Genomic DNA, 11,740 nt, shown 5'->3' on the forward strand with positions numbered 1-11,740 from the left:
TTATACATCATAATTCAGTTAAGGGACGCACAGCACAGATCAATCCTGCTGCATTTATCAAAGCAGAGCTGTTTGGAGCAGAAAGCAACCAAAGTTTTTCTAACATACACTTCACTTCAGTATTTGAAGGCTCATGAGGCTGAGGAAGGTATTTGCCTGACTTGAGAGAAACCTCAAAATCATAGAATCATGGAGTTGTGGGGTTGGAAGGGACTAGTGGGGATCAGCTAGTCCAATTTCCTGCTAAAGCAGGTTCCCTGCAACAGGTTGCACAGGAAAGTGTCCAGGCAGTTCATGAATTTCTCCAGAGACAGAGATTCTACAGCATCTCTGGGCAGTTTGTCCCAGCGCTCTGTTACCCTCACAGAAAAGAGATTTTTCCTCATGCTTTTATGGCCTCATTGTGGTTTTCTAGTACCTAAAAGGAGCTTATAAACAAGAGGGAGACTGACTTTCTGATTACAATAGCAAAAAGGGAGAATGGGTTTTAACTAAAGGAGGGGAGATTCAGCTTAGATATTAAGAGGAAATTCTTTATTCAGAGGGTGGTGAGGAAACTAACACTGCCCAGCTTAGCTGTGGATGCCTATTATCCCTGGAGGCATTCAGGGCCAAGTTGGATGAGGCATTGGGCAGCCTGGTCTGTGGGGGGCAGCCAGCCCATGGCAGGGAGTGGGAACTGGAAGGTCTTTAAGGTCCCTTCCAACTCACCATTCTATGATTTATGTATCACCCTGGCTTGGCTTTTCTATTTGGGCATGGAATGCACATAAACACATGCACTGGAATGAATGGCTGCACTGATTTCCAGCCACAACAGGGAGACGCATCAAAGCTAAGCAGGCATGTGGCTGTTCTCAGAACTGGACTGTGGTGGTTATTTTGACAGGCTGGAGAAAAGATGATGTGACTGAGACTCTGATACAGCAACTAACACAAAATCTTCTCAAAAAGGTAACATCTGTCTTCATGATGAATGACATTGAATTATGCTAGCCCCCCTTAGAGCAACCCAATCTTTCTTCTAAAAACAGTATCACAAGTAAATCTTCCAGAGTTTCAGGCTTTCTTTTATGAGCATTGGAACATAATTGCTATGAATGCAGAATAGCCCCAAACAAACTTGTAAATAGTAGGTGGAAGGAAATTAGGCTTTGCTTTTCACAGAATTCCAGTGTATTCTTTCTGTGCCTCATGCTCCACAGCCTTACCCAGAATATATTTTACCATTCCTTATGGTAAGATGTGTTCTAGTGAACAAAATCAAATGTTTGCCTAGTCCATCTCAGATGACAGCCTATGTGGATATTGAGGGAAGGACACAAGGACAGGGAAAGTATTTGTATTTGATTTGTATTTGATGTTCTCTTTTGGCAATCAACAGCATCAGAAGTCCTTGAGCTACAGGTTGAAGGTGAATTATTCAGTTTCATCATGGTCCTTTATGGCATGACTTTGTCTAAGTCCTTTTTAAACTCTTTAATACTTTGGCAGTAAGACCCACAGATTAATGTATCACACAGAAAATTCATTCCTTATGGTTTAGATCTAGTGCATGGTAATTTGATTTATTACCCCTAATTCTTGCACTGAAGAAGCAGCGATTAACCTTTTCTTCATTACCTTCTCCATTCTGGTTGTGATTGTATACACTCGAATCATACCCGCTCAGCTTGTTTTCTTTCCAAACTATATTTCCTACTATAAAAATGCTTCCAGACCTATGACCATACTGGCTAACTTTTCTGTATCTATCTAAATCCAAAGTTATAAACTTTTGAATAAGGAGAGCAAAATTGCAACTGTGTTCAAATGCGCACAAACAGTGTAAATAGAGATTTAACTGCTGCTCTCTGTTCTGATTTATTCTCTCATTCAGTAATTTCAGCTATTCAGATTACCTTCTGATTATTGCAGAGCAATACGTAAGGTTTTCAGATAATTCATACCTTTGTTTCAGTTACCCAAGATCTTTTGAGTGTTGCTATCCGGAGCCCAGCACTGCAGATGTTTAAGTAGTTTTTTTCCTAAGTGCCTTACATTGCGTCTGTCAATACAGAATTTCATCTGGCACTTCACTGTCAGTTGGTATTATAAGCTCCTTCTGGAACAGTCAGCTTTAGCTTTGATTATGATGAATGATTTTGTATTGTCTGTGAACTTCAACCCTAGTTAGTCTCTTTTACATGCAACATACAGAGGAAGTGAACAGCATCAGTGCCATCATAAGTCTTTGAAGCGCTCCTGAAGTAAATCTGCCTCCAGTCCAGAGGAAATGATGCTGTATTCTGTTATTTGCACAACTACCTTTTCCATTAATCATCTTTGGGATGGAGGCTTGTATAAACGCTGTTTTGATTGCTCACCAATTTCATATTTGAACTCCTTCAGCACACTTGGTTGAATGCCACCTCATTCTCATGGTCAATTCATCCAGAAGGGTCTGTTTTCTAGAGGATATTGGTACTTCTGTACTATCAAATGTGTTTCTGATGAGGACCTGTGACATGGCCTTGTCTGAGACTTAACAATCTCACTATCAAAGCTCCAGCTCTGGGAACAGTGCAGGTACAACAACTTGTTTATCAGAAAAAATCTTATCCATCTTCCAGAAAAACCAGTCCAGAAGGGTCCTGTGTTTCTGAGTTTAGCTCTTAGACTAAGCGTGAATATTCCACCAGTTCATACCTGGTGGTTCTCTCAGAATCTCAAATTTAAATTCTGTCCTTCATAACTGGAAAGATGCTTTGAGTATGTTGCATTCCAAACCTGTAGTGCTGGAATGAGCACTGTACTTTGCATGTAATGCTGCAGAGTAATGTATTTCTGTGAAATATTGTCAAAAAAATAAAATAAAATAAAATAAAATAAAGGGGGCACATAGCAAACTCTGCTGCAACCCACCAACACACAGGTGTGGATCCCACCCAGTTAACAGAAATACTGTGATATTCCAGACAAGTAGAGTGCTAATCTGCTCCAAGTAACCAGCTCTTGTGCTTTTAACGGAAAACTCCTGGGGGAACCGAATTTAGCACCTGTAGAAATCCATGCACAAATCAAATTTGGCTTCAGTGCCCAGAACTGCTGTAGCAAACACCCATTTTGGAGAGACTGACTGATCACTGATGCTTTACTTTAATACTAGTTTTGTGATTTATTCAATTTCTTCACTGCAGTATGTACTGCAGATCCCATTTCAATCTGAAATACCTAATGCCTTATGGAGTAAGGACTGGGCACTTCTTTTTTGCAGCTTTTAAGAGATTAGCCTATTCACATGCTCATATTTACGTCTGTGTTTTTTAATCATTTTGCAGTGCTCATCGACAGAAGCTATCTGTGTTATTTGGCGCCAGAGTTTTCACTGATCTCAAAATACTTCATTATTTGAGAATTACATAAAGGAAACTATATTTGGCCCTTTTGTTGCTCAGTGCATACTTGATGCATGTGGAAGCAGGATTTAAACCTCGAGAAGGACCAAACCAAGACCAGGCTAATTTTTACATATTATCTGATTCACCAGGAAGAGAGGCAGTGAAAAGCAGGATGAGCTTTGATCATGTCTAATTACAGAATACATAGATATCACCATTGCCGTGACCTTGCAAAAGTGTTGTGTTTTTTTTTCCTTCCCAGAAAAATGAAAATTTCCTTAAAGAAACAGCTGTGTCCTGCCTGCAGCCTGAAGAAGAATGGCATTAGTCACATGCAGTTCAACACGTAGCACAATTGTAAAGTTCACTCTATGAGACTGACAGGAGCTATTCACATCAGCCCCCTCCACCATCTGCCTGAATGGCAGCGGCTGTGGGGTGGTGACAGCCCCCCTGCCTGCCCCAGTGCTTGGGGACAGACTCTGAGTTGGCCCCATGTGCGGTAAATCGGGGGTTGAAAGCAACGGGAGGATGTCACTCAGGTCAAAGCAGATTGTCCAGAGAAAAAAGTGGGGAGGGAAGAGTCAAAGCTAGTGGGAGTACCAATTTGCTGTTCTCCTGGGGAAAAGGTGTTGCCTCCAATATGGCGAGAAGCAAAGAGAACAGCTGAGTCTGGGGCAAAATCCTATATCTTCCTCCTTCCTCACTTCCTGACCTTGGATTTAGGACAGGCTCTGAGTCCAGAGGGCAACCTGCTGGAGGATTGATTGCAGTCAGTGTCCCCTCTTGGTATGCTTCAGGGCCCCTCCCGTAGTCTACAAAGGTCAGACTGGATGAAGGAGTGAGGTTCATTTTCATCCTGTCACCTGTTTTTTCTTGTTTCCAGATGGTGACTTCTCAAAACACAAATTCCTGCTATCAAACCCTGGGGCATGTGGCCCAGCATCCCTAAAATCCTTTCCTCTCCAATAGCAGTAGTTCTTAAGGTCACCAAATTCTTGCAGTATGATGTTAAGCATCATCTCCCACTTTTACGCCACTGGCACATCATTAACATTAATCTCTTTTTTTCTCCTCACCTCTCCAAAACACAATGAACTGAAATCTTTGAATTTCTGAAGAAATTTTTTTTACAATTTCTAAGCTTTGTTTTTAAGTAAAAATCTGTTTACTACTATTTTTTTTTTTTTTTTTTTTTTTATAATAAATGGAGGTTGCCTAGTTTTAACTTGCATAAGGAAAAGATGAGAAGAACAGTGCTTGGCATATGGACATATCCCAGACAAACGAATACTTGTCCCAAATCAGGGAGGGCAAGAAGCTCATTTTAACCCAGCCCGGAAAGTATACTGGCACTGCAGTATGCAGCAGAGTTGTACCGACAGCAGGGTGAGCCCTGTGACAATGTTTATTCAGGCTAAGATGGAGAAAAAGTGCTCTTTTTAGGAGAGAAAAAGGCATTTTGTGTAAGCTAGTGCCAGAACAGTGATTTTTGCATCACCTCTGTGCTACTCAGATTTTCATTAACTGCTCTTTGCTTTACTGATCATTACAATAGTAGCAGTGATTGGGGTATTTGTGTTATCTCAGCTGCCCAGTGCACTTACTGCACTGCCTCCTCTCTTAATGGTTTGCATTACTGGGTCTGCTCATGCAGTCCTGGAATGATGCTGATGTTGGAATATCTGTGCTGCACGAGTCCCTGAGAGTAGAAATAAGCTGGAAGAGGTTTTGGGGTAGAATTGGCTAAATTGTGATACCAGTTACAATGAGTGACGTTTTTAAAACACTTCTTGGGTATTTCTGTGGAAGAAAATAATTTTTCATAGTTTCTGCATGTTTGGGAAAAGCATAACTGCATCCTTTTAGTGAATGGGTTTATTCCTGTGCTTCACTTAGAAAAAGGAGTTAGGAAATTTCACATACCAAAAATTCCCGAGAAGACAGCTGTCGGGAGGTGACATGTCAGATATGAAGTGGCTCTCCAGCTGGTCCCTGTCTGCATGCTGGGAAGGCATGTGGAGACATTTTTTCAATTGCTGTACTAGTTTGACACGTTCACAGTGGAAAATGATGTATCATTCTTGAGCCTTTGGTTGGTGGACACTTCAAAGTGCACTGGATCCTCAGAGAAGAGTGCCCTATTGTTAATTGTTCCTTTCACATGTACATTGGGATGAACATGGTGAGAGCAGTGAGGAACAAAAGGGCTCCGGTGGTCTCTTAGGGAAAACCCTGTGCAGCTCAACCTGAGTCTGACCTTGAAAGGGTGGGTTGCTCTGCTTCTTAAATCCTGCTTGCTGGTTCATTCCTCTTTAGCTCCCTGCCGTTACCCAGCTGCAGGAGAAAGGGATGCTGGAGTGGCAAGTGTGGTGAGGCATGGGAAGCTGCCATGTGGTGGCCAAGGAGCTGTGACCAAGGCAAGTGGTCCTCCTGGAAGGCACAGGCATAGATGGGCATTTGGAAAGAGCTTCAGTGGTGTGGGAGGAGTGCTGGGTTCTCCATACACACAGCCATAAATCCCCTATCTTTCCTGTAAATCCCCTATAATTGGATGTTGGACACCCAGTATATGACATGAGTTTCTTAGGCCTCTGAGGACATGGTTCATTAACATCCTCAGAAACTCCTTTGCTACCAGGCACCTGTCCCACATCTCTCTTTATCTTTCTTCCCTGGACATACCACTTGGGGATACAGTGTACATGTTGTCCAGGGTGTGGTCAAATGCTCAAACACAGCAGGAAATTTGTTCCTCCAAACAGAGATGTGAAGTCTTGATGTGCATCTTGTCAATTGTGCTAGAAAACACTTCTCTCTGTAAACTCAGCTGCAGAAAAAGGACCTGTGTCAAGCCACAAAGAGGCCAGGCCCCAGCTAGTGTATCCCAAAATAGATGCTTGAGCAGATGACTGGAAACTCACCCCCACAGTCTTACTGGAGAAGATTGCATGGAGATGTGCATCACGATGGTGTGAGGCAGATGATGTGAAGTTAGCTGCACTAGGTCTCCTGGGAAGGAGCTGCTTTTGGAATAGAAACCGTGAGAAAATAAGCCTCAGTGCCTCCAGCACTGTAAGTAAGGGCAAAGCTGCCCCTCACTCTGCTGATATAATCCCGTCTCAGACAGCACAGAGGTGCCTTCAAGGCTTTCTACCTTGCCATCAGATTGCAACCCACTGCAGTAGTGCAAAGGCTCTGTGGCATCTTCTGCTGTGCAGTGTCCTAGCCCAAGGTCTCCCCAGATCTGCAGCACCTGAGTATGAAATATATGGCTTGGGTTGGACTGGGAGAAATGGTGTGAAAATGGGGTGGCAGCGCTGAGCATGCTGGCATAGGAAGACTTGGGGAGTCCTCAGCCCAGGGTACAGTGGTGCAGTCTAGATCTTGTCCTTCTCTAAAGAAAGCTGGATTAAAAGAAATAAATGCAAAATGTTGCATTTGTCAGCTTTCAGACCTTCAGTGCCTTACGTTAGCAAAGAAGATTTTACTTGCAAAATGAGAGATAGCTGGGACTTCAGTCCCTGCTTTCCCAGGGCTGGTAGTCTCTTTCTGGCTGTGGGCATGCTTACCCTGACACTGTCCCTCTCCTCCCATCCCCGGGGTGTTGCAGGCAGTGGATCCCAGGCTGGTACATGGGGCAGCAGCCAGCTCCACATCACCCATGTATACCAAAGGCAGCCCTCCTGCTCTCCTATTCCCCTAGCTCCCAGTTTTGCTTTGCTATTAAGTTATTGCTACCCCTCAGGGACGAGCCTGCACGAAGGCAGAGGGCTCACATAGCTATGCATCAGTAAAGGAAGCAGCTCAATTAGCATTTCACACGCCTTTTCTTCCCTCTCTTCTTACCTTCCCTGCAGCGGGCATGCTTTCCCCTTAAAGGATTGTCCTGTTTCTGCTCCTTGCCAGCGTTGGCAGGGTGACAGTAGTCGAGTGTGCAAACTTGTGCTATTGTCCCCAGGCCAGGGGGAGTCATGGAGACCCACTAATATGACACAGGAAAATGTTTGCTGATGGCAATTCTATGGGCTTTGTCTAACTCTTTCTCCATCATGACGACTCGATTTAAGTCTCTAACTGTTTGACTACAGATGCAAGAGTACTATCCAACTCCATCCTTTTGTCCGGGTAGTTTGAATGGGTAATTCAGCTTTTGTGTAACTCAATTGAGGGGGCAAACATAAAGACAAGATTCTTGAGCGCTCAAGCTCCCTTTCCATGGATATCTGCACATCTCTTTAGAGATTTGTTCCTTTCCTACCTTTTTCTGACATCATCCTCCCCTTAAAAAAAAAGTCTCTGATGGGGAACGGTTAAAAGTAGGCTAGCCCGGTCCCCCGTATTACATTGTCCTGTGCCAATGAAGCATGGTCAGTATCAGCCCACAGACAGCTTCGGGGAGTGCACAGAAAAGGGTGCCTAAACTTTCCTAACTCATCGTCGGCACTTTTCCTTTGGATTGTGCCTTTAAAAAAGAAAGGCCTTGGTAGGGGTGAAGAGGATAGGGGAGAATGGTAGAAATCGCGGGGAAATGATTGTATTTATTAGCTGTCTTTCTGTGGCTGTCCCCATGGTGACAATTTGTGATGGCAAAGAATGTGAGAAGGGGAGGCTGATGCCTGATTGGGATGCTTTGTATTTGGCAAAGTGGCTCCTGATTGGTCTGAGAGAGCCCCGAACTCAGCAGAGTCGATATTCATTCAGCTTGCTCAAGTGCTTGCTCAACTGCCTCCACACACACCGGCTGCCTCCGTCGGGCCTGGCAGTGTGTAACCTGCCTAACGAGATTAGCAGAAAGGGGCTCTTCTTCACCAGCACCCACCGGAAAGCCCCAGCGTGCCGGGTGAGTGTCCGCGCTTGCTTGCAGGGACACGAGAGCAGCTGCCTTGGCTTCTTCTCCCCACCTATGTCTCACCTAATGAGATTAAGTGAGCAGCCCTGTGCCGGAGGCTGAGCTGGGGCTGCAGGTGCATGGCAGCCTGCCTGCACAGAGGTGAGGTGGTGGACAACCTGTATGCTTAGCTGAGAAGTTTGACATCTTCTCTCCACCTCCTGTAGTGCTCTTGATGCTTTTTGAATGCAGGCTTCACACTCTGAGTCTGCCTACCGTGTCTTGCAGATTGGCCAAGGCTTACCTGAAACGGATTATAAACATTTAATGGGAAATTCTGCACAGCTCATCCAGTGAAATGGCATCGGACAGCGAGGTAAAAACCCTGCTGAACTTTGTCAACCTGGCCTCTAGTGACATCAAGGCAGCCCTGGATAAATCTGCTCCCTGCCGTCGGTCGGTGGACCACAGGAAATATTTGCAGAAGCAGCTGAAGCGTTTTTCTCAGAAGTACTCACGGGTGCCACGGTGCCACCCTGCCAAGCCCCCGGAATGTGGCCCACGCCGTGGAGCAGAGGACAGGGCTCGCAGCTGCCAGCCTGAGGTGCCCGGCCCTGGCCCCCTCGGTGCGGCTGCCACTGAGAAGATGCTGCAGGCAGCCGAGGTGGAGGAGAGTCTGGTGGTTGAGCAGGCTGTGCCAGAGCAAAACCCTGAGGTCAACAGGCCAGACCAGGTGCCCATGAGGAAACGACAGCTTCCTGCCTCCTTCTGGGAAGAACCGCGGCCGCCACAGAACCTCCCAGCCAGGGGCTTCCCCACGGGCCCCGAGGGGCTACCAGTCCCCAGGGACCCTCCTCCCTTCGAGGGGAAGAAAAGCAAGAGGAACCAAGACAGTATTGGACCTGAGAGTCATGAGCCTGCCCTGAATGCAGGCGAGAAAGATGCTGCTGGTGTACTTTCAGGCCGGGTGGGTGCCTGGACCTGCTGCCCCTTCCCCTGCCCTGGGCCAGCTGTTTACCAACCCCCAGGAACGCTGCCTCCATCACCTTTCTCAGGGCTAGGGCTGTGGAGGAAGGGCGCTGCCACACTGCCAGCTGAAGCACAGCCCTTCTGCAAGGAGGCAGAGGGCACAGGGCAGAAATTCTACAGGCCTGTGGTTTTGAAACCCATCCCTACCAAGCCTACCATCCCCCCACCGATTTTCAATGTTTTTGGCTACCTTTAGCCAGACGAAAGGGCCAGAGTGTGTGACACTAGACAGAATAACCCCTTAGAGGGGGTTGAAACACCAGGTTGGGCAGTGGGCACAAGGAGCTGGTTGTGTGCGGAAGGAGCTTCCATCCAGAGATGGTGTTGGCCCCTGCACAGGCTGGAGTGAATTAGTAACTGTACAGCCTCCATTCTTCTCTTCCCAGGTAAAAATCAGGAATAAGCCCTATGAATCTGGTGGCAAGGCATGTGTGGCAAATCAGACCTTTTTTATGGAAGCACGTTGTTGGAGCCATGGCAAGCAGGGCTCTGGGCCACTTGCAATGTTGTTGCAATTGTAACACCTCCGAGAACCTCTTCCATGTGGGAGCATCTTCCCAGGTTGCCCTGCAGGCACAGCACTGAAATGAAATGAATTAAACTCACTGAAACTGTTTTTGTACGTTTAAGTAATTCCGGAGAAGTCAAGATATTCAGGTCACTTCATTTTGTGTGCAAGAGACTGGAAGGACAGTATTTAATGTGGAAACTACATTTGTGAATTGATTTAAGCTCTTCTTGTGTGTAAATACTAAGAGAATTGAAAGAAAAAATAAAGGAAGAAGGGAGGTAATTTCATTCTGGTGATTCTGCAAATGCAATGTGTTTACTTTTCTCACTGAGTAGATGCAGGTTTAATTTGCAGCTGCTGGTTAGATATGACAGCTGAAATCTCTGCATATTTAGAATGATGTAATTCAGATTTAATCCTGAGGCTGGGAAATCAGTGAGTGTTAAACTGGTGCAAATGGGAGTAGAGTAAGTTTCTGTTTCATAAATTGTTCCCCATCAACCAAGATAAAAATAAGGTGTTATACGTCAAATACAAAAACATAAAATATGATAGAGAAGTGTTTATAATAGCTTGCCCTCTTTTTTCTCTAGCAGGGATCTTTTCTTTTGTCTGTTTTTAAGATACAGTCACAAGACCTGGCTACAAATGATCTGCCTATTGTTTTCTTAATTATTTTGGTGAAATGGCATGGTAAAAGCTAATAGGTGATTGTTTAAGTTAAGCTTCTCTTAAACCCATTGAGAAGGTGTTGCTAAGGCACAGAACATGGGACCTGAAAGGTTTAATATTGTGTACCTCCATATTCAGTTATACTGGAATAAATCACTGAGATCAAGAGATGTTATAGAGGGAAGGGAGGGAGAGGAAGGACAGAGAATGGGCATCTGTGCCCTCTCTGGGCCTGAACCTGCTCTTCTTGGAATGAATGGGAGCTTCTCTTGGGACTTGGCAAAAAGTGATCTTGATCTGGTTGGCCCCTGGCTACAGCAGTGCTCCATCACTCCTGGTATCTCTACGAAGAGAAAAACAGGCCGTGCTTCTTTCAAGCACACTGCAGTCATGAAAAAATTATCATCTTAAGCCACCATAGAGTTTAATTTTGGATCTTCTGATGGGACTTGCTGTTATGTAACCAGACTGCAACTGCAGTTAGGATATAAACTACTCTCAGGCTGAAAGTAGTTTATTCTTTCCCCAGACCTCTCAGTTTAAGCCACTGATGCTTATTTCAATGAAAGCAATGGCTGTAGTATGTTAGTCTTTCATTGTTTCACATATGTATCAAGCATGTACCTGCAACTCTGCGCAAGATGCAAAGTGGGAAGGAGCTGGTCTAAGAATTCAAGGCATCAGATTTGCTCTTGATCAAAGTATGAAGATGTCCTTATGTTTTTGTCTTTTTGGGAAAAAGAATCCATGAGGAGACAGTAGCCTTCTTTAATTTAGTGAACAGAGAATTGTGGATCCTACATTGCAGAGCTGGAGGCAGGAAATGTTGTATGTAATTAGATGCACTTTCTCACATAAGCAACTCTGTATCACTGTTGTAATCCAGATGAAGCCAGGTGCTGAATCTCTCTCCTGGTTGCCAATGCAATGCACTCTCCTTGGCATTGCTCTTCATGTGGGTGACCAGAGAAGCTCAGGGAATGAACAATGGGTATTGCAGTGACTGCTGTGGACAGGTGTTCCTTCTGGAGTTCAGGGCAGAAATTTGAAAGTGGATTCCACTAGACTGTGGATTTCATCAGTGTGGCAAAGTGAAGAGCTTCTGTAGAAATTTTATTTCTGAAGATGTTCAGAAAAATAAGAGAGTTAAAATCAAGATTCTACCTTTTAGATACTAAATTTTTTGGTTTTTAGTCTTTTGAAGTGATTATTTGAATATATTTTGCTGCGTTTTCGATGTAGCAGTATAGCCTGCTTTTAAACTAAGCTAAAGGATAGAACCAGATTGTTCCTAGCGATCTCCAGCATGCTTATATT

The 11,740-nt window shown here is 44.8% G+C and overlaps 1 protein-coding gene across 1 annotated transcript; it reads left to right on the plus strand.

Annotated features, from left to right (window-relative positions):
- The first annotated feature begins 8,569 nt into the window (after nt 1-8,569).
- FAM181A (family with sequence similarity 181 member A) lies at nt 8,570-9,436 on the plus strand. The gene has a single exon (XM_042814780.1). The coding sequence runs from the start codon at nt 8,570-8,572 to the stop codon at nt 9,434-9,436; it is 867 nt and encodes a 288-aa protein (XP_042670714.1).
- The last annotated feature ends 2,304 nt before the right edge of the window (nt 9,437-11,740 follow it).

Source organism: Centrocercus urophasianus, unplaced genomic scaffold (assembly GCF_019232065.1).
Source record: "Centrocercus urophasianus isolate 14NV4802_14NV808 unplaced genomic scaffold, USGS_Curo_1.0 seq_14, whole genome shotgun sequence".
NCBI lineage: Eukaryota > Metazoa > Chordata > Aves > Galliformes > Phasianidae > Centrocercus > Centrocercus urophasianus.